The 22,111-nt window shown below is 38.0% G+C and overlaps 1 protein-coding gene across 3 annotated transcripts in view; it reads right to left on the bottom strand.

Annotated features, from left to right (window-relative positions):
• NAV3 (neuron navigator 3) overlaps positions 1-22,111 on the bottom strand; it is a 273,398-nt gene that overhangs the window by 4,618 nt on the left and 246,669 nt on the right. Inside the window, exons 24-38 of one of the 3 annotated variants that reach the window (XM_075728018.1) lie at positions 21,401-21,512; positions 19,976-20,097; positions 19,347-19,367; positions 18,003-18,175; positions 15,386-15,451; positions 14,125-14,278; positions 10,979-11,153; positions 7,383-7,480; positions 6,624-6,719; positions 6,146-6,314; positions 5,167-5,402; positions 3,078-3,232; positions 2,077-2,148; positions 1,448-1,644; positions 671-789 (exon numbers count right to left, since the gene is read on the bottom strand). In XM_075728018.1, coding sequence (XP_075584133.1) covers positions 671-789; positions 1,448-1,644; positions 2,077-2,148; positions 3,078-3,232; positions 5,167-5,402; positions 6,146-6,314; positions 6,624-6,719; positions 7,383-7,480; positions 10,979-11,153; positions 14,125-14,278; positions 15,386-15,451; positions 18,003-18,175; positions 19,347-19,367; positions 19,976-20,097; positions 21,401-21,512 — 1,965 coding nt within the window. The remainder of the gene's footprint in view (positions 1-670; positions 790-1,447; positions 1,645-2,076; positions 2,149-3,077; positions 3,233-5,166; positions 5,403-6,145; positions 6,315-6,623; positions 6,720-7,382; positions 7,481-10,978; positions 11,154-14,124; positions 14,279-15,385; positions 15,452-18,002; positions 18,176-19,346; positions 19,368-19,975; positions 20,098-21,400; positions 21,513-22,111) is intronic. The other 2 variants (XM_075728019.1, XM_075728020.1) reach the window with 2 other exon arrangements.

The raw sequence follows: 22,111 nt of genomic DNA, 5'->3' as shown, positions 1-22,111 counted from the left end.
AGAATTACAGTCAGGAGGAAACCTTAGCCCATATAGAGAAAGAAAAAAGGAGAAACAAAACTATTGGAAATACAAGCAGGGTTGCAAGATATAAGGGCAAAAAGGGACAGACCTTTCTGTTCAGCAGGGCCGAAGAGTAAATTATCTCAATCTGGTTAGGTAAGGCCAGTAAACATTTTTTTTTTTTCTGAATGGTGAAAATATCCTTGTTGACAAGCTTTCCTCCACAAGCCTGTGTGCCTACATGTGTACCTAGGTGGGAGAGGATTACACAGACCAAAGCTATTTTCTTGCACGAGTGTAAGGGCTATTAACTCTTCCATGCAGGGGTAGGCTGAGACTGCCTTGACTCAGGGAGGCAATCTGAGCTGTGTTTAGCATTGCTGTGAACTCTTTAAACAGTGGAAGAAGAAGAACCTTCCTCCAGTCACAGAAAAGAAACCCTCTTCATAAAATACAAGATATGCTAGTGCTGGAGCAGACAAAGCCAAATTATACATCAGAGTAAGAGCAGGTCAAAAGGTGTTCAAGGCTGATTTCTGTAATCCCTCCACAGATTTTCTTCTTGCAAATGCAACAGCATTCATACTTGGATGCATTGGTTAAAAGTAGCTTGGAGAAAGCCTATGAAACTAATTAAAAAAAAATTGCTGGGAAAAAAATGACATACCTGAAGTCCTTCTCTCACAGCTTCCAGAAGATACGGCACTAGGGAATAGTTCCAGAGGTCCGTGAACCACACTCTGGAGCCATCAACATCCATAGGGCAAGGGAGGAAGAGGCGGGGACCTGAGAAGTCAAGTTGTATATTAAAAATGTACAACTAGGGAACACACTAACAATAATCTTCACAGAATTAAAAAAGTAGTATTGGAGCAAACTCAAGTGAAGAGAATACTAATACAGGACTACACTAAGGGAGCTACCAGTCTCCTGTTATTAAAAATGAACTAGCGTCACTGTACCCAATGCTGGGGCCTGATGAACACTTACAAGTTTTACGGGCAAAGCTATGTAAAAGGATGACTTCTTTGCTAACATAGCTATTCCACTAAAAGACACATATAACTCCCACCAGCTATTTGCTGAACTGACTGTCCAAGTGTTTTTATTGCTGTAATTATACTGCAGTGTGAAAGCAGGGGAAAAAGATAAGCTTAGGAAAGTTGCTATTGAGGTAATTTTTGACAATTTTAACTTTTAAAAATTATGATAATTTACTTGAAAGTCTTTAGTAATGAAGGCAGAAATACCAGGAAATACATACTGTCTCATTAAAGTTTCCATTTTCATTTCAGTCTTGCTAGCAACCAGACAAATTCCCCACACTGATGTTGTACTTCCCATTGAGAGATGACAACTTGTGAAAACATAATATATCCTTCACAAATCTCGAAAATGCTCAGCCTGCATCCTTATTTCAAAACACGTGCACCAATGGACTCACCAATGGTTACATCTGAAGAGCTGTGCGTTTCCAGGAAGCTGTTGAGATGATGCCATGTTTTGGGGATCCAGTCAATGATTTTGATGAGCTCATTATTGCGTATGTTCCTTTCTATTTCAGTCTCAATCAGTTTCCTTCTCAGATATCTGCCCAAGAAACCTTTAACAGGCTCTGTGTGATTAGCACACAGCACCCACCTGGGTAGAAAAGATAAATGTCAAGCAGCAATGAATAGCAAATACATAATTTCCTCTTAAACATATAGATGAAGGTAATGTCATAAGCTTCTGAGTCTCGTTAGTCAGCAAGTATAAAACTGCTCCATTAAACCATACTATTGCCCACTGCTACAACACAATCGTTACAGGTTTCGATGGGAATTCAAGACACTGCTGAGGACAAATGGAATGCAAGAATGCAATCATCTTCAGCGACTTGCTAGAGGTGCCAGAAAGTATCTTATTTCTTTTACCATTCCTCAACACCATTCAGACCCATGAATACAGGAGAGACACAGAAGCTTAAATACTTTGCTGTTATGAGACACAAGATCAATGTTTGTTGAAGAACTGGGCTGAGAAGCAGGGACCTGTGCAAACACGGCCACAGTAAATACAGAGTGAGTGTACCTGAAATTGTGATGCAGCTCCAGATTTGGTGAAGAAGAAACTCCCTGGTTCATGGTTCCAATAATATAGGGACTGAAAAGAGAAAAGTAGTAGGTTACTTTGAGGGAGAATACATTCAGATATTCAGAGAATATTCTTTCCTCTTATCTGCACTAGGCCAATTTTAAGAGTCTCTGGATGTATCACAGCCTTAGATTTAAAATATTTCTGAGGCACCCTTTTTTTTAATGTTTATTCTTGTATGATTTCCCTCTCTGCACATTTGTAGTTTACTAGTACTCATCTGTAATAAAGAAATAAATGAGGCAACCCTGTCCTTGTGTACCTCATAATTTTGCAGTAGGCTTAAGAGTTTTAATTGTCAGAAGCCAGTGAATCTCATAAGACACAGCATGCAGTGATTTTATGAAGGGAAGTCCCTATGATGGCACTTTTACACCAGAAATAGCCAATGCTATAGGCTACTAAAAGTTCCAGAAAACATTATTTTTATTCTCTCTTGGCAATAAAGAGAGTCAGCAAACTTCATACTGCTGCACTGCTACAGGAAAACTGTAGGAAGTGCAAGACCACCAGATATACAGCTACTTCTGCATGGCATGGTTCATGGGTTCACACATATCCCAAATTCCACTATTAGAAAGTGCATTTCTTCTTCCTCTCCCATAAGCTGTCCTCATGGTACTAATGAGCTTGTGTGATCTGACAGGGCAAAAGGGATAAGACCTTAATTCAGTAAAAAGAATTTAAGTACATTCTTAAATTCTGTGGTACATTTACATCTCACTGAGATGCATAGGATTCATATAAATAAAGTGGAGCAGACACCTAAGTACTTGGCTGAAGAGGGTCAAAATTATTCAAGCGCACAAGGGCTTTGCCAACAGCCTATGGGAGTCTAAGTTTCCACTGGGACATTTTTATTTTGCAAAGTAACAAAGAGCTTTTACTTTTTGAATTGCAAAAAGTGTGTGAAAGGGGAGAGAAGAACTACTACCTACCATTTATTATATTTACAGTTGAGGAAACCATTGAAGATGTCACTTAATGAACTGATGTGGTGGAGGTTATCAAGAATTATGACCACAGGGAGGTCAGCACCATTGTTGTCAGCACTGCATTGCTCAGCTAGGTTTGCTAGGTATTGTCGCAGATCCTTCAGCAGAATTAACAAAAAAACCCAGAAAAGATTAACCCAATTAGACCATAGATGAAATTTCAGTGGAAAAGATTTTCAGAAAGATAAAGAGGCTGCTACAGAGTTTCCCCACTGTGGATCATTCAGCTGGATCAGCACATGCAGGAAGACCTGCTTCTTAGATAGAGCAACACTGAAGCCACATGCTAGGAAAAACAAAGGCACTAAACATAAAGCGAATGACTGAAGCATACGCATTCCTTAGAAAACCGCTGATAAAATATCTTATCTCCAGTGGAAAACAGGTTGCCATAAAATATGCCATTACCAATGGGCTGAGACACTCACATTAATTGTTGGACCTCCATTTTTATGAATGCTACATTTATATACCACCCCCCCCCCCCCCCCCCCAAAATTATCACACAGTTTAGGCATACTTAAGTGCTCCCTCAGATGTCTCCTTTCATCACTCTCACTGAAAATCTGTTTGACCATTTGGGGATACTATTTCACCCCTCATAACAAAGTTTGTTGTGTAAATCCTTTTTTCCTGTCAGCTATCTGTCTGGTTGCCATTTAGTGCCGAAGTAAAAGACAGCTGTCTATAACCAAAACGTTTCATCTTTTCCTCAACACTTTGTTGCCCTTGAGGGTCTGGGCTAGTCAAGTTTTACAGCTGTATCCCTAGAGGTATCTAATTTTGCCAGTGTTGGGAATGCTCAGTATTATGGACAAAGTTCCTATTACTGTTTTACTTCCTGGATCAGGGATAGCAGAATTTTTTTTTTCTTTAATGGGAACATGCAATCTTTTTTTATTTCAAGAAAGATTTTTGTTTGGCTTTTTATGATCAGGTGTCTCTAGGGGAACATCATGGGTTTCTTCCATGGAATAGCACCATCTGTATTATTCAAACACACTTGGTATTTGACAATGTTGTTTTTTCTTTTTTACTACAAACTCAAAAGTTCTATATAAATCTTAATAGAAACAAAGAAAAAGGAAAAAAAAAAACCCTCAAAACCAAAACAAAAACACATACAACAAGCAATTTACCAGAAATCCAAAAGCTTGCTCTTTTGTGAGACAATTTTCATTATAAATGTATATGGTACAACAATAAAACATAAACAGAGCCTCTGCCAAAGCAAATGGCATCACAAATCCTCTGTATGAAGACAGGGCAAAGCGGAATTTTTACTGGAATGGTCCTCTCACCCCTTTGGGATCAGTATGTGCTTCCTTCTTATATTATGTTAACATTCATTATGTTCTGTGCAAATCGGAAAGCTCTGGGCAAAACCCTTCATTTTCTTTTCCCTGGGTACCAAGTTAGGCGTATAGCCAATTTAGGACAGCAAGTGAATAATATTATCTGTGGCTAGCACAGTAGTCATGCCAGAAGCCTGATAATCTGAGCTATGTAAATCACTGTGAATGTGACATGATGCATGAGGCAATTTTAGTATGGTCAGCTTCCTGATCGATGCACGCCAGAAACCGTGGCAGCAATTGTATTTATCCAGTGCTGATTAAGAAGCTGAACCCAAGACAGCAATTCAAAATCCCCATTCTGAAATCTTTGCTAATAATAGGCTCCTATTATCACCATAAAAAAGCAAGTCAGACTAGTATTACTATATATCCAACCTTTCTGATGAAGGAATTACAGATACTCTAAGAATTAAATTTACATAGGAATTTCACTCTGCATCTATCCTTAAGGTGGGTTTCCTCAAGTGGAGGGAAAATTCAGCCTTCCTTCACCATGCTTCAATGGTTTGTTTAGAGTAGAAAGATCTGGTCTCTGTTCCTCACTGGGACTGGAGACTGAATTCTTGTAGGAAAAAATGCTAACTGAGCAACAAAACAGTATGCCAATTAATACGCTCTGCTCTTCATCGTCACTACAAATTGGGCAATAGGTTACCTTTTCAACTGTAACTTACCTTGCTTGACTTGTGATCGACATTAAAAGTTGCAATGGCATCCTCAGTTTTTTTTCTGCCAGATTTAGTTATAATATATTCAGCTAGCCTGTTAGCTAAATAGGTCTTTCCTGTGCCACTGGGTCCCGACAGAATAATTCTGCGATGCTCCATCAGCAAATTAAAGTACCGCTGGGTAATTGGCTTAGGAATTAATGTGTCAAACACAAAACTGTCCAAACTGTTTTCTTCCACTCCTGGGAATAAAAGAAAAGAAAAATGGCCTATCTTCATCCTTGCTAAGGTAGGCATAGGTTTGGCCCAGCACGTGATGGCATCAGTGAGGTATCAGTAAGATATTTCTGCCTAAATCAAATTCCTATCAAGGGTTTCTTTACTGTGGAAATGCTCATATCCTTCCACAGGGCCAAAAATTTAAACAGTCATAGTAGGACCAGATGGGTGGGAGAGATGAAATCAAAGTAAACATGAAGAGAAAGCTCAGTGAGGCAAAGATGTATGTTTCAGATGCTACAGGCAACCATGAAAAATAAGGTCAAAGTGACAGCCATAAGGGTTACCGGTTGTCACATCAATGTATGTTTAGTTCTTCTGAAGGCTCCCCCTCCCCTCCAATAGCAAATCCCTACAGCTTTTGAAATGATTCAAATTTTTCCTGCGGAACTGGGTAAGGCATAAATATTTCTCATCATAATCTCTGTTTTGGGGTTGGTTTTTTTTCCACTATTCAGAATTTTGTACTTTGCTGTCATTTGGCAGTCAGGCAGAGAAGGACAGATATTCTTAGATTTGTCTCAAAATGCCCCACTGCATTAGGTATTGTACAATATCATGCAGAGAGTTTATGGGATAAATGAGTCCTTGAACTGGAGACAAATTACAGAAAGGTCAGATGTAAGAAAAAAAAAAAAAAAAGAAGGGATGGGGGACTGCAGTGAAGAACTCTACAGTATCTGCAAAAATATTCTTGCGTTTTTACCTTTCAGGTTCACAGTGATGACATTATTATCTCCAACCAGATATCCACAAGGCAGCAGTTCAGGCACTTCTAGGCTATGGGCTCTAATTACATCCCCTATACAATAGCTAGCAATGCAGTCAGAGCTTAAACCCAGGCTAGTAGTCGGATCCACCCGGAAAATATATTCCTGAAATTATATGAAAACATAAGACGTAAACCAAAAAATGGTTATTGAATGAAAGCAGTTTGGAAAATATTTTGGTACAGGTGAAGTCACTTGACAAGGAGATTCTTGCAGTCACATTCAATAGAAACCTGCCTACAATCACAAGAAAAGAACAGCAACATTAAGAATTAAGTTTAATGGTGGTGGTAGCTATATGTCAAAAAACAAAACAAACCAAAAACTTGGCAAGACGATCCAAAGAATACAGAATTTCTCTTAAGTGAAAAATAAAATTGAATCAATATTTGAGCTAATTTTTCAGTGTCTTACCTTAAAGAGACGTCTGATTACACCATCTAAAACGTCCCATTTTGTTTTTCCGCTGACTCCAATTGATCCTATCAGATATGCATGTGGTTTTTGATCCTGCAAAGAGAGATTTTTGGAAACTGGACTAAAAATGGTGGTAATTAGTTTTCTATGAAGATTCATAATTTTCCCAATGAAGAAAAATAGTATGATTCAGAATGTGATGTTACAACTTTGTTAATAATCTCTGTGCCAGAAATAGGTATAGATGATATTACTTCGATACATCTTTACAAGGAAGGAAATACAGTATCCTATTCTGCTCTTTGATTGCATCTGTGTTTATAAAGAACTGAGTATAAATAAAAGTTGTGCTGTATTTATAATTTTTTGTAATACAGAACATGAAAACACGACAATGCAATTACAAATTGATTACCTCAGCAGCGTATTCATAGTTGCACCCTAAGGGGTCCAAGGCATAGATCTAATTTATAATGGCTTTTAAATGGAGATAGCAAGTCCCGGAACATCCTACTACTAATTAAACTGAGAATTGGTAGTGTCTGAGCCACCACAAAGGCAGAGGGAGGCCATATGACATTAGTCTATGGAGAGCACCTAACTGTACTGAGCATAGATGACAGAGAAGAGAGCTGCTGTCTTTAGGATATTTCCCTTCAGTTCCTGGCTGAAAATACTGCAACAAGTTGAGCTACTATACTGCAAGATTTGCCTGAGCTATAATTCTGCATCTAGACCTTTGGGTAATGAACTTACCTTGGCTCGACTATAGCCTTTGTTTATAGTGACTAATATTTTCACGCTATGACCTTCTTTGTGGAGTGCTCTGTCAGTGACATCATCCAACAAAATATCTACAATAAAAGAAGGGAAGTAAAGTGATCAACCTGACAAATCACATCAGTTATGTTCACATCATCAGTTCAATATTTGTTCAAAGGATTTTTCAGTTAAAAAGAAAGGCTGCCATCACAACAACTTGCAATCATTTAAATCTGCACTTATTCCTAATCCACCTTTTCTGCTGGAGATGAAAAAAAAGTTACAATTTGTCAATTTTTGAAGCAATATTAGGACCTTTAATCATGTGGAAATGAATAGGGAATCCATAAATAAATAAAGTCTTACATTATAGTCTTGCCTTTGCTTTCCTTCTTGGAACTAGTTCAAAATTACCATATGTCCACAAAGTAATGTTGCTTAAAACCTAAATTAAGTTTCTATCTTTGGGCACTCATTGTGCCCTTTACACTGTTGTAAGGAGAAAACCAAGAAATCCTTGCATTAATATGTCTGCTGCTAAGTAAAATAGCATTTAATTTCTTTTTCCAGCTGATTTCTTTACCTTCTGTACTCATGGCATGGATAGACTCTTTCTTACTCCGACAATACAGGCTTACAAACAGTATCCATTAGAAACCCACTTTGAAGTCCTCCAGAATACGGGACTCTGTATTCAGCCACTCCTCTGAGAAAAGGTTTCATTTTTCTCGGAGGTAAAGAGTTATTCTGATCTGATCTGTGCCTCTGTTTCTACCTCTTCATTAACTCCTAAAATGAGAAAGCAGGAGGATGTATTTCTTACTGAAGGATGAGCCTGCAGCTTTATTGCAAGGGGTAAAACTACTGTCTTCCTCTAGAAGTTCTCTCAGAGATTTTACTGTTGGACATTTAAACTAACTATCAAATTAGTTGGGATTATGGATTTGCATTTTCTTCAAATGTCAGCGCAGTAATCCACTACCCTAAGTCCTGCTCGTTCTTATTGTGGTGAATGAAGAAAAACATCGACTTCATGTCATAGTCTGCACAAGATCAGATTTCACCCAAATTAAATGAGGTGCGAGTAAGATTTGGTCACTTGCTCAAAGCAAAACCAAAGAATACTTATGAATACGACTTCAATGAATGTATAAAAAATAAGTCCTCACATAAAATGTTTGATAACTTACACTCAGATCTAGAAAGCAGATTCTGCTGTTGAGTTTTTGGATTGTTCTTCTTTTAACTGATCGAACGAAACAGCATCTTTGTTGTGAGATTAAACAAATCCATGCTTGTTTTGTTCCAGGCAGAGTTTTTCTGTGCCATAAACACTGAATGTTTCACTTCACTTGTCTTGTGTTTTGGCGTATTTGACAAACCTTAAGAGTTTCCATAATGTCATAGTTCGTCTGAGGGCAATTTGCAATATAACTGATCCCCCTGTGAAATTTTTCAATCTCTAGATTACCTTCATGTAGCCTTTTAAATACATGCTTCTGTAAGTCTTTAGGAATGAGGAACCACTCTGTGGTTAGAAAAAAATTCTACTTTCTAAGAGCTCTCCTTCTTACTGACACAAGGGGCTGAGAAGATGCCCAGGGGAGTCTGATTTCATGGTGGTGCTAATTGCTTTAATTACCTCCTGCCAGGCCTCCTCCCTCGGTGCACTATGGTGGCTCTGGCTCACTTCTTGTCTGAGCTGTGGCACTCTTTTCATTGGACAGTACAGAGTCTTGTACTGGTCCTCATTTGCTGCTCTTTCCTCCAGTGACTGACTGAAATATGGGTGTCTGTGACCACCAAGCCTCTTCCCAGCTTGCCACTCACACCCATCTGGAGGAGATACCCTTAGGAGTCATACCCTTAGGAAGTGGCAATGGATAGCTTTGGTCATTTCTAGATGACCACGGTCATGTGGAGACACTGGTCTCCCAGAAAGTGCCACAGCATTTTTAATATGATGAGCCAAAGCCCTCATCTCTCTCAGCTTAGTCCCCAGAATGATTAACCTCCCCGTATCTCAGGGACTTTTGTTCAATAGTACTCCAGCTGCTGCAGAAGTCCCACAAGACTTGGTAGGAAGCTGTCACCCTTCAAAGTGGCTGGCACGGCAACAAAATGATACTTATGATGATCAAAAAGGCTGGATTCATAATCAAATTAAATCCTCCACTCCTCATTAGGCACCCTTATTTCCCTTATTTCTTTAATTTTTTATAACCAAAAGTAATTACTTTGCATGCTAGGAAAACATTTAGAACCAGTAACACAGAAAATTATATAAAGCTTATATTATGTTTATTCCTGTATCTAGACAGAGTCAGTGCCAAGTGACAAATGGCTAATAGCTGTTGCTCATGAAAGAGATTCTACAATTACCATTTTGAAAAAAAATTCTGTTATGGATTTCATTTTTTTAATTGTGTGTGGACTTGTAAGCAGGAACCGTAGTTAAACTTTTTCTCCCTGTTTTTGCAACACTTCATTGTATACTGAGGCCCAGCTCTGGCTCATCCATTCTAAAAGTTAATCCTGGCAAAAAAATGTAGGCCGGAATATAAATAAAAAATATACCAATTTTCATATAAAATCTGATATTAACCAGAAGAAATAATCAAATATCCGTGTAATCAATGACTGGGAAGATAATATGACTAACTGCCAATCCAAATTTAGTCAGGCAGTTTGGCACGTTCCCAGCTGTACTCTTGCCTAGACTCTTTCTACAATTATTAGCCACATTTTTATTGCTTCCAGAGACTGCATTACACTTTCTGTGGAGTCTATGCTAATGAGCGCTGCTTTGCTTCTGCTCTGCTCCTGGTTCTAATGTTAGAGACAGCACTTCTGTTTCTTGGCTACATTATCAAAACAAGTGTAGAAGGCTTATTATCATAAACTCTATGGCACGGAAAATAATCAAATGTTAATGTTCAGGATGGGGACCAAAGTTCTGCTTGCTTTCTCTCATTCACAGAAGACAATGAGAGTGCTTAATAAGCCAGGCGGGGTTTGGCTCCTGTGATAAATGGTGATTTGGTCCAACAGGCTAAGTAGCTATACCACATTAAAAAAGTGTAAGGGATAAAGCTAACTGAGACCACCTTCTGCCCCAGCTGCAAATATGAAATGAAGTTAAGGGAGCTAACTGAATGATAAAAGATCTGTAAACAAGAAAGAAAGTTTCATATAGTATGCTCATATTTGTCCCATAGGGACAAGAGAATATATCTATACAGTTGCCATGCATACTACAACAGATATTGTCCTTTTCAAATAAATTGTAAACCAGATGATCAAAGAGTAGTTAGATGACCAACTAGGTAGTTAGTATCATAGATAGGAACTAAGCAAACATAATGAAGAACCTTTTACTATTATCCAGAAACTTCTGAAAACTACATTTTCAGAAATGACTGCCAGCATTCTTCCTCATCTCCATTAGTAAATGTGTATCTGATATTTACCTGAGTGATATGAGGCATTTTAATTTTCAGGCATGCTTCTCATATATGGCTCATTAAGAGGATGAAAATAATAAATTGTTACTAATTGCTGAGGCATGCATGTGCCCAAGATATGTTTACCTGATGTAACAGATTCTGTGATGTTTAAATTGTTCAGAGAAAGTCCTAGTGACTGCCTTGATGAGGAAGATGATGTGCTACTTGAAGACTCTGATGATGGCCGGGCAGGCTTTCCAGTGTTTCCCGTCTCTGCCTTTAAACGATCATTTTCAGCTTTCAGTATCTCAATTTCATTCTGCATTCAAAAGAAATCAACATAAAAGCACAGGAGGTTACTCTTTCAGAAAACCACTGGGGGTGGCTATTCTGGTGCTTGCTGTTTGCCTGCAGGACCTAACTGGTTTACCACTTTCACACCAGTATGTAGCACTATATATCAGAAGTACAACCCAGTCAGTGAAAACTGGATTGCCTTCACTTCTGAAATGAAGGGGTGAACCCCCTATAACCTTGTTTTAGCTTTTGCCTCAAGACAGTGCCTAAACAACATAAGCTTCTGTGTTTATTGTATAGTTGACCATAATACAGGTATGGTGAGAATTTTCCCAGCTATCCTTTTTTATAAGCTACATTTTATTGTCAAATATCTTGGGTAGCAGTCAGTTAAGAAAGTTATTGTTAAACTCCTAGACATGTCAATGTTTCTAAAGTCACAGAAAATTATTACTGCCATTGAGTGTAAAATTTAAGCAGTAAATTCACAGAGGAGAAATGAAATTAAAAATGGACAATTAGAAATTGATAGCTTAACAGTTTCATCACCCTTATTGCTATCAGATAAGACTCTTTGATCATTCAAACATGGGATTGTTCACATAACGGCCAGCAAACCCTCTTTGATGAAAACATACAGTGACAGATGAATCAGAACAGCTAAGAATTTTTTTAGCTAAATCCTCAGTGGTGCCAAGTGATTATTGAATGTACAATAATAAAATGAAAACTTAGCCTTCAGAACAGCCTGGTACCAGCTAAATCTAGCTTTCAGTCGCTTCACGAAGCACAGTACAAAGCAACTGCTTATTCTTGCAGATGGTTTTGCACATCAAATTTAATTCCACATTCACTAACACCGCTAAAAGTCCTATTCTTTTATGAAGGCTGTTGAGCTGCATTATACAAGTAAAAACATAAGGGGCAGCACCACCAAAACCCCTGCAACATCTACAAAAAGATTAGCTCATATAGGCAAAGGTGAGAAGATAGTGAAAGGGAAGGGACAAACCAGCAAAATAGTGACAGAAGGTAATAGAGGAATGCACCAGTTTAGCCTGGTTTCAACTCAGGAACTATGGTGAAATGAGTCAGGCAATGTCCAACTACTCTGCAACTTCCACTGATTCATTACACAACCCTTAGCAGTCTTCCATTCAGCTGAGCTTTAGATTTTTAAGGTGCTTTGAATACACACAGTATTCACACATCATTCCCACCAATCCTACTTTTTCCCCTTATCAATCCTCAGCAATTCTCCAAAACGTCACAGGGTTTTGGCAGCTCCAAGGTGGCTGCCTGTCCTTTTGGGAAAACTTCAGAAGAAGTGGTGATTACCAGCAACGGCATCTGAACTAGTCGGCTCTGCCCAGCTTTGGTGAAAGTCAAACTTTGGAGGCCTGTGACTACAGCAGACTCCTCTCTCTGGGGAGTTCGCCTGGTTTACACCTCATATCCCAGTGTAAGACTGTAATCAGCTGATAAGCCTTCACATCCTGTTCTCCACCATGGCAATTAACTGTATTCTATCCCTTACAGTTCCTAAAACTTGTTAGTGGCTCCAGATCAAATGCTTTACTTATATCTGGTCAATTGAAACCCATATTTATGAACCCCTTCTTGATTATTCTTCCCCCTAACTGAAGTTCAGCCAAATATCCCGCAGCAATGTTGGCACCTAGTGGTGTAAGCACTTGGGAGGATGGTGGGTACCATAGATGTTTAAAGGTGTGGCTGAGACTGCTATAGGCATGGTATCAACAAAGAGGCCTAGAAAAAGTCAGCAATGCCAGATCCGGTAGTTATGAAAACAGCTGCTGTGGACATCTATACAAAAGTGCCTACAGGTGCACCTGACCTAAGCACCCAGCACAGAGCAATTCAGCCGACAAGCCACTGGGGCTGCATTTAGCTGTGTAAATGTGGGTTTAAGTGTCATTGTAAACATGGTCTTCCATGGGTAGAATGCTAGGCCTACAAGTCCTGTGCAGATGCAAATACCTGAGGCTGGTTCAAATGGTAGTAGGTGCCTATGCTCAAACAACTCAATTTCACCCTCTATACCTATGTTAGGATGATTTTAGGATAACTATCTAGGCCCCACTACTGCAGGACTAGACCTCATTTGACTACAACAGGAGTTTATCACCTAGTTCATACCCGGACATCTAAATGTAGCTGTCCTAGTCTCAACCTGAATCCCCACCCTATGGCCTCGATTCTGTTTCCCAAATACAGACGCATAGTGCCTTCAGGGATCTCCTAGGTATCTCACCTGTCATTCCAGAAGGGCCCAGATCTACTGAAGGACCTATGTCATACTGTGTGGATGTTGTAGATACTTCTGGGCACCTGACATGATACTAGACACTTGTATGTGGGCAACAGAGCTGACTCCCATAAAACTCTGTGCTCCACTGAAGAACACTGCCATTCTTTCTGCATCCTTTCAGGCCCATGAAAGGGAAAATCTTCTGATGAAAAATGTGCTCAGGAAGGATTTGGAACAGTGTCACAAAATAATGTAGTGAAATTTTAGTGATGCTGGATACAATAATTTAGTTCAATTCTACATTCTTTGCTTCATCAAGGCACAACTGGGTTAGGAATCAGAAATTATGAGAGTATGCACATATACCCCTGCCCCCCCATGGCCCAAGGATTTAAAGCGCTGTAGAAATCACTTCTTGATCTGCTTGTCTGTCATATTGCTTTCCCCAGTCGTAGGGTTTAGATAACAAGTATCCTTTGGGCAGGGATTATGTCTCCTTCCATATGTCTTAAACACATTTTAGCTATTAATATAAATGCTAAGAATATCATTATTATAAGGTGAACACTTATCATACCCATCCTTTGGAAGTACTGTCACATCTAGCAGTTTACTTTGTATCAACATTTTTTTGGTACCCAAAACAAAGTACTGGGAAAAGAAATACACCAGGCATACCTTTGGTGTGCACCCCTGTCATCGTTTAAGCTACTGCACTGACCTGCATGCGGTTCATTGCTTCCCGAATCTGATCCAGATGGTGTGCAGAGCTAAGGGCTTCAAGACGAATGTCCGTTAATTTTAGCTCTTTCTCCCTCAGCTCGCTCTTTAGCTGAAGAATAATTTCAGCCTCAGCCTCTGTGCACTCACAGATCCTAAAGAGGAGCAGGAAACAGGCAGGAGATTAAAGGAAGCTTCTCCCCCCAAAGCAGTGTCATTACTAAATATCAAAGTACAGAAAATGCTTGCTGCTGGTGAAACCTATGAGTGAAGAAAGAATCTTATCAAAGAAACATGAAAAGGATCAAATTGCAAATTAAAAAAGGAAAAAAGCCCACTCCAGATGAAATGATCAGCTTGCTTTATACCTTTCCAGTTTAGTTAGATAGCTCCCTATGGTGAAAAAAGTTGTTAAAAACTTTTCAGAACTCTTTTCTTTGACTGTGTATCGCCCATTAGTTTTAATTTGATTTTATACCTGCATCATTTCTTTGGTGCAAAATGACTTTCCAAAGTATCAATAGTCAAAACTGAAGTATGCTGATTAAATTGTACTGATTTTTATTACCTATTAAGCATCAACCGTTTTCTCTGTTTTCAACAGTACACAAAGAGACAGTCCTTGACTTCACAATCTAGAAGATTTTGATCTGCAATCTTTTTGCATTGTGATGGTTGACTTTTTACACTATAGTCTGTCATATGGCAATGTATGGTATCCAAAATCACGCTGGTTGGTTTTATTTTGGTTTTTTTTCTTAAAGACTGGATTAAAAGTAATCACCACTGATTATTTTTCATGAACATTAATTTTAACAGAAGAAAACATTATATTGTGAGAAAAGATCAAAACATGACTGGCCCAGGGACCCACAGCTGTCCAGTTCTCATGCCAGACTGTTTTGCCTCTCTGTGTCATCATCAGACCTAGATCTGTTGCGTAACAGAAACAGTAGAAAATAAAACACTGAATTTTGGCTGCATTGTTACACTAAGAAATATTTTCAGTCAATTCACTAAATGTTATTTTTTTTTATTACTGTCACTATAAATAGTTAATATTTTCAGAACAATTTACATATGAAAAATATTTTATAATAACAAGTATTATTATTGTGATTATTACTACTAATATACAAACAAGAAACAGAGGTCAACTTTTAATTGCCAGAATGCATGCAAATGCATTTTGGGAAAGAAGATGCAGCACTCTTCAGGTCAGCAGTTGGGTATACAACTCCATGCCCCACACTCAATTTTACCGGGATCTATGCTTGTAGATCACGTGACCGTTTTGCCTTTTCTTTGGTGCCCAGACTAGAGATGACCTGCATACACACGTATTAGACAGATGCAATTGGAAGAAAGTAAAGGTAATGGTTTAGAACATGAGACTCAGGTCAAGAAAATATATAAAGAAAGCGTAAGCAAAGGGAAGATGAAGAAGTTCATGGCAAATAAAAAGGTATGGCAAATTGAAGAAGGAAAATAATGAATATCATTCACAACATGCACAAATATTTTAAATGTGAGTAAAAATTAATAAAGGCATATACTAGGATTTTTCCCCAAATATTATGATATGTTCTTGGTTTGATGTGCCCACACCTATGCTAACCAAATAAGAAATGAAATTTTATTTACATGCATATATTATCTCATATAATGACTAGGACAACTGGGAAGTCATGTATCTATTTGTTGGCTATTTCCTTTTCGGCTTTTTTGCAGTACATCTTGAGAAGGGATGGACAGAAAGACTTTAGCAAGCCAGCTTTAAAGAAGATAAAAATGAAGCAGAAAGTAGGGCTACAGTTCTGGAAGAAGCAGGAAAAAGCTGTCTAGACTGGTAAGATAAGCAGAATAGAAGCAGAAAGTATGTATTGAGTTTTCTTTTGCAGATTCTAGAACTCTTCAACACTCAGCTCCTAGAACTGTAAAATTACAGAAGAAGAGACTCCATCAAAAGGAAGAAAAACAGAAAGATAAGTTAGCATTCCTGAGCAGTCACAGAAAGAAGCTCAGAAGCCTGATCAGACTTCAGACAAAGGTTCAAAGTAGTTAGAAAGAAAGAGGTTTACTTTTTCTTTCTTGTTACTATCTCAGGATTTTTAAGTCAATAGGCTGCTTTGGGTAGAAGGAGTAAGTCAGTTCTGATCTTTGAACAGAGGCTGCTGACAACTATGAAAAGTCTTGAAGGTGACAGACGTTTAAATTATGCAATGAAAAACTGAGTCTACCAAAGAAAGTAATGTTATCAGTATAAAATACAAAGAAATTAATCTAAATAAGTATATTTTATGTGATCTCTCTGTGGAAGGTTAGAAATCTATACTATCCTGTGTAGGAAGGTCACAATAATAAAAAACGCAATAAAATGATCAAAATGATCAGTGTTTAAAATTGTTATGGAGCAAGAACCAGAAGGCTGTGAACTGGACAGAATTTAGGAAGTTAAGGCTCAGAGACCAAATAGCCATGGAAAGAACTTGAGATGAAAGACTAGATATGTAGTTTTGCTCTTGATAAATTCTGGTAACACCAGTACATCTAAAAAGCAAGTCAAAGAGACAGAGAAAAAAGGAGGGTTGGTGGAAAGGAAACAGGATAAGTTTATGCGAGCAGATCTGTGAATCATGAGTGAATAATCTGGTAGAATAAAAGTGTTCTGTTTAAGTTCAGGCACTTTCTATTAAAGCTTTTAGTAGAGATTTTTAAGTTGATAACAAATCAGACTCAAGGGTCCCAAACGTGTAGAAATCCTCCACCCAAAACACACATATATCTGAAACCATAAAAATGTGAGCTTCCTATAAAAAAACCCAACAAAACTAGAGATCTAGATGAGTTATTATTCCTCACTAATCTGTACGGAATGTGAGGAAAGAAAAACATTTTTTGTGGATGGGTTTCTTTTGTGGGAATATTTGCTGTCAAACTCCTAAATCTAGTCTATAAAAATCATTAGAGTCTATAAAAAGTCAATCATAAAAGGCACTGAACCTAATGCAGGGGAAGTCTATTCTAAAGCTCAGTAATCAGTCACAAGACTAGAATTCCTTGGGTGCTTTAAGGAAGAGTAGTTGTGACCTGATTATTCTCAATTAGGACAAGGAAAGTAAGGCTGGCATCAGTAGTGTGCATCTGTTGTTTCAAAGAGGTTGATTTCCCCAAACTGGAAAAAGTTATGAGTTTAGCAGAATGAAAAAAAATTAGGTAGAAGAATATGAATGGGATCTTCTCCGTAAGAAAAACATACTTAGACATCCAAACAATAATGAAGAAATGGGACAACTTTTGACTGATGACTTGTTCTCAGTCCTGAAACCTTAAGTATGGTGATGTGAGTAAAAAATAAAAGTAAAAGCCTGAAAAAAATCCAAGCTGATAAAAGAGGGGAAATAGATTAAAAATGATACAAATTAGTAGCTACAAAATAGATAAAGTAATAAGAGAAGGGATGAGTATCTGGCAAAAATTCATAGCTACCTGGAAAATAAAATGACATTTTTAGTATGTCATAAAGAAAGGAAACTGTAGTATTTGGCCTTTACTAAGTGGATATAATAAAATTGTTAATGGTGCAGGGAGAGCACAACATAAGCTTTTGGATATGCATTTGGAAAGAAGTTTGTACTGCTAGATGATTTTGGGTAAAGGCTGTGAAAGGAGGAAAGAAGGACCTAAGAAAGAGCTGCTGGAAAAGCAGTGTGTAAATGGAGTGAAGCTCACAAGAAATCTGGCAAATGGATGGAGCAGGAGATTAAAAGATCATGGCTGTTGGCAATGGTTTCTGAACTGCAAATGGCCACACTTGAGGAGGTCTGTTTCACAGTCCATCCCATTTGGGAAGAAAGGTTTGCCAAGAGAGAGACTTACGCAGATGCTGACTGTGATGGTTTCATTGATGTTGCCCCACATTCTCCTGAGCTGTGGGGCAATTTGGGTGATGAAGGAAGAGAGGAGTCTGTCAGCTCTTCTATGTCTGAATGTGAGGAAGGAGGCTTGGTGGACTTCTTCTTTCCAAAGGCCTGTTTGAAAGAGCTTCTTAGCTGGAAAACAAACATAGAGCAAGATTATTTTCCTCGTCACAGCAATTTGTGTGCAGCTCATGTTTCGAAGAGTTAGTTTGCAGATGCCATCCTAGCCACTGCCTGAGGTCAGTATACAGAAGCAAGGTATTAACATATGCAACACAGTATCTCTAAAAACATGATACAGTGCTTTGTTTTGACTTTATTAATCCAGCGCAGCGCAAACGTAATGCTATGGAAAAAGTGCAGGACTGAGTGGTACAGCTATGGGAGAGGGGTGCTCATTTAAAACCATTAAGCCCAGTGGAATGCCATTCCCATGGCATTCCCTTCAAGGGCTGGCTTTAAATAACCACTTTGCATCTATGTACAGGCAGAACCTGCTGTTACTAAATGCTGAAATCAAAAGACAAGTCCAATTTACTGCGTTTGCCAATTTACTTTCCCCGTTAAAAATTTGAATGGCCAAACTATGCAAATGCTATGGTTTGGATCACAAGCGAGAGGATTTAAGCTGGAACATGAGGCTTGCTTTGTTGTACTGCTGAGAAGAATGTTAGCTGAAAGGTATATACTCTTTGCTGCAGTTTCCTTTAGAGTAGTAAGATCTCTGAATGTACAAGCATTGCCTTTCCCTCTAGAAGCTCTTATCCAGTATTGAAAAGGGACAGAATAGCCAAAGAGCCATTTATTTCAGGAGCCAAGACGACAACAGTTTTGTCTGCAGTGAATTTCAACTAGCCCATTCGTTGATACCTTCGTCTAAATACAGAAGTTGTTCATCTTAGGAAAAACGTGGTTGGTTTTTGGGTTTATTTCCAGAAAGTTGTTCTGATTAAAATTGTATAGAACTCAATGACAAACTGGTTCCTCTATAAAAAATGAGGCATTCAAACACATTATTTTCATGATATAATTGGAGAGTGGGGAGTGTGACCACTGATCAGAGAAACATTATTTAAGTCCTTTCCAGCTCATGATATCTAACGAGAAAGAAATGGATTTTGGCTACACTCCCCCTTTCTGTAGTCTAAACTTTGAGATTAAAATGAATAGAGACAAACTGAGAAGACATACAGGATAATCTGTTTTTAGAAGGTATAAAAGCCTACTGCCAAAATAAATAGCAATCATGCCAAGATAGGGTTCTTTATAGATGCATGCCAAATTTTCCATGGTTTATATTCACCTCACTTCCTCTAGAGTTCACCTTGCAGAAACATGAAAGAGTGTGGAATTACAAATCAAGGGAATGAAGGCTGAGCAGTATTTTAAAACAAATGTTTATGCAGGTAAAATTTTTAAAACAACAAAAACATATTTTCTGATTATTTACTGAAAGTATTTGATTAAACCCTTAGCTCTATGTGGTATTTGTGTGTTCCAGTTGAGAAGCATCTTAATTTCTTTAAACACCATACTACTTTTACATGAGAATTCTTAACAGATTTCAACTCCCTTCATAGCTGGGTAACATATTTGAGTCAAGCCTTTAAATCAAACTCCAACTGGAATAAAATCAAGCAGGGTTGCAATGTGGCCCAGAGATGATTTTGGTCACAACAGCTATTTTAAAGTGGGTTTTTTTGGGTTTTTTTGTTTTTTTTTTTTAATTATCCTGACTTGTGCAAATAATTCCCTGCTGATATTCAACAATTTTTAGTTTGCTGGTTGTGTCACAATATGGATACACATGAATTGCTTTGTATCCACCTGGCCCCACAAGAACATTGTAGATGAAATGGACCATTATGCTACTCAGGCACGAGGAAACGGCATAATATCTAAAAGACAGGTTTAAACCTGCTGAGCACTTACCCAGTTTTTCTTTTTCTTTTTCTTGGAGTCAGCATCGTTACCACTGCCAATGCTTGAATGGCTTGTAGCGCTGTTGATGCTGGAAACACTTTCTGAAGAATGTTGCCGCCTTATACGTAAATCTAAAGAAAAGAAATTACTGTGAAATCCATCAGTCTCTGTTTCAATATAATAATCATTCTTGTATTTATGTAGCATCTTCCTCCTCAAAAGGAGCCTAAATGAACATAAATGGCATTGATGCTTGCAGTGACTTGGATACAAGCTATTGCAGCCTGCAAGAACCCATGTGGGGGTCAATGGGGATGCATACAATTAGGCTGACACTTAGGAGCTTTTCCAAACTAGGGTCTTATTGGCATGAAGGCAATGACCCTGCACAGCAGTCTATGCAGGCGTAACCTCATAGCCAAGCAATTTCTGTTACAGATGGATTACTTGACTTATTACTATCACATGTACTACACTGTTTTTTCTGAGTATAGGCACTACTTGACTTGTAGCAGGCCTAATCAGTGTTCAGATGCTACCTTCTAATATACCACGATGGAAATAAGCAGGCAGGAGTTCATTAAAAATGAATGAAACAAAATAACCAAGAAGTGGAGAATATTAGAAATGGTTGGTGAGGTTTTTGAGTTTCAATTTCTTAAAAGTCTCTGATAACTGCATCTTAATCACTGGAAAATATTCTTGCAGAACATACCTACTAATACCAGGGCAAATTACTTTTTAGATTATTGTTTACTTCCTAGAAGTTAGCTTTGCTATATTCAAGTCATGCGATGAAATGACCTTAAGGCAAACATCTAAATAATGACCTCTTTAAAGAAAGATCAATGATACTCTCAGAAATGAATGCTGCTATTATTTTTTTCTTCAAGTAATTCCTTTGCTGTTCCTTATCAACAGGCACTTTTGAAGTATATATTTATCATGTGACATCTGCCTAACTGCAATGACAAATTAATTCAGAATCTGGAATTTAAAATGCCCACTTTCCTGCACTGATTTAGCACCTTGTGAAGGAGCTGAGCTGTTGTCAGTCCATCTCTTAACAATGAGTACACCAATTTTCAGAGCTACAACTTAGACTGGATTTCCAAGTTACAGCCATGTTTCACCATAAGACTTCACTAGCATCTTGGGTGTACTTCAATACACAACTGCAGCAACAGGGTTAACTCTTGACACTCAGCAACCAATTCCTGGCCACCCAGTTCTGGGAAGACAAATCTCCAGGAACTCTGGCAAACAGGAAGCTCATGCAAGGTTTCCAGCTCTGGAAATACCACAAGTATGCCTACCATGCACTGCAGAATGTGCTTGCCCTTGCAACAGAATCCCCAAAACAACAGGAAAGTAGTGACTTGGCTTTTTTTCTGGGAAGAAACTGCATTTATTTTAATAGTGACAAAAACATACCTTTGTGGGTATGATCGGGACCATTCAAAGCTCCTTGAATAGCAGCTTGTGCAGCAGAATTTTGGGCTTTCAGCATTTCAATGGTTTCCCTTAGCTCTATAAGCTCAGATTCCTGTGGGAAGAGCAAAGAGAGCTCAAAATATATGGCACAAGTACAATGTTTGTCTAAGCTAAAAAAAAATGAAAAGAGTGGTCAAACCAAAGTTCATGGGAGTGCTTGCGTGAACATAAGGGCAACAACTAAGTAGAATGCATATTTTCTCTCCAAAGATATTAAACTCAACTAACGTATTCTTTTGTGTTTATTCTATATAAAGCGATCATGCTATTTTTAAGGAGAACAAAACATTTTTAACAAAGACTAACGTAAAAAGGGTCTCAACTGAATATTCATTATAAAGTTAAGAGAAACCCAACAATTTGATTGTGAAAGACAATAAAACTATTTGAATTACATCCTTTAGTATGTGAGGGTACTGTTTAATAGATGAATCTCAACCTGAATTTGTATATTTTCAAAAGATTTAACTTGCTAAGCAATAATTCAATCAAAAAAATGCCTGTTTAAATAGCAACTGTCCTGCAAGTTGAAGTAAAATTACTCTACTTGAGTGTAGGAAGTTCTATATTTGAATGTACAGCCAATTTTAATTAAAAAATAGCTTTTATTACTGCTGTATTAAACCTGTCCTTCCAGCCTGTATTTATATA

The sequence above is a fragment of the Pelecanus crispus genome, chromosome 1 (genome assembly GCF_030463565.1).
Source record: "Pelecanus crispus isolate bPelCri1 chromosome 1, bPelCri1.pri, whole genome shotgun sequence".
NCBI classification, from domain to species: domain Eukaryota; kingdom Metazoa; phylum Chordata; class Aves; order Pelecaniformes; family Pelecanidae; genus Pelecanus; species Pelecanus crispus.
This window is presented reverse-complemented; position numbering and strand designations above follow the sequence as displayed.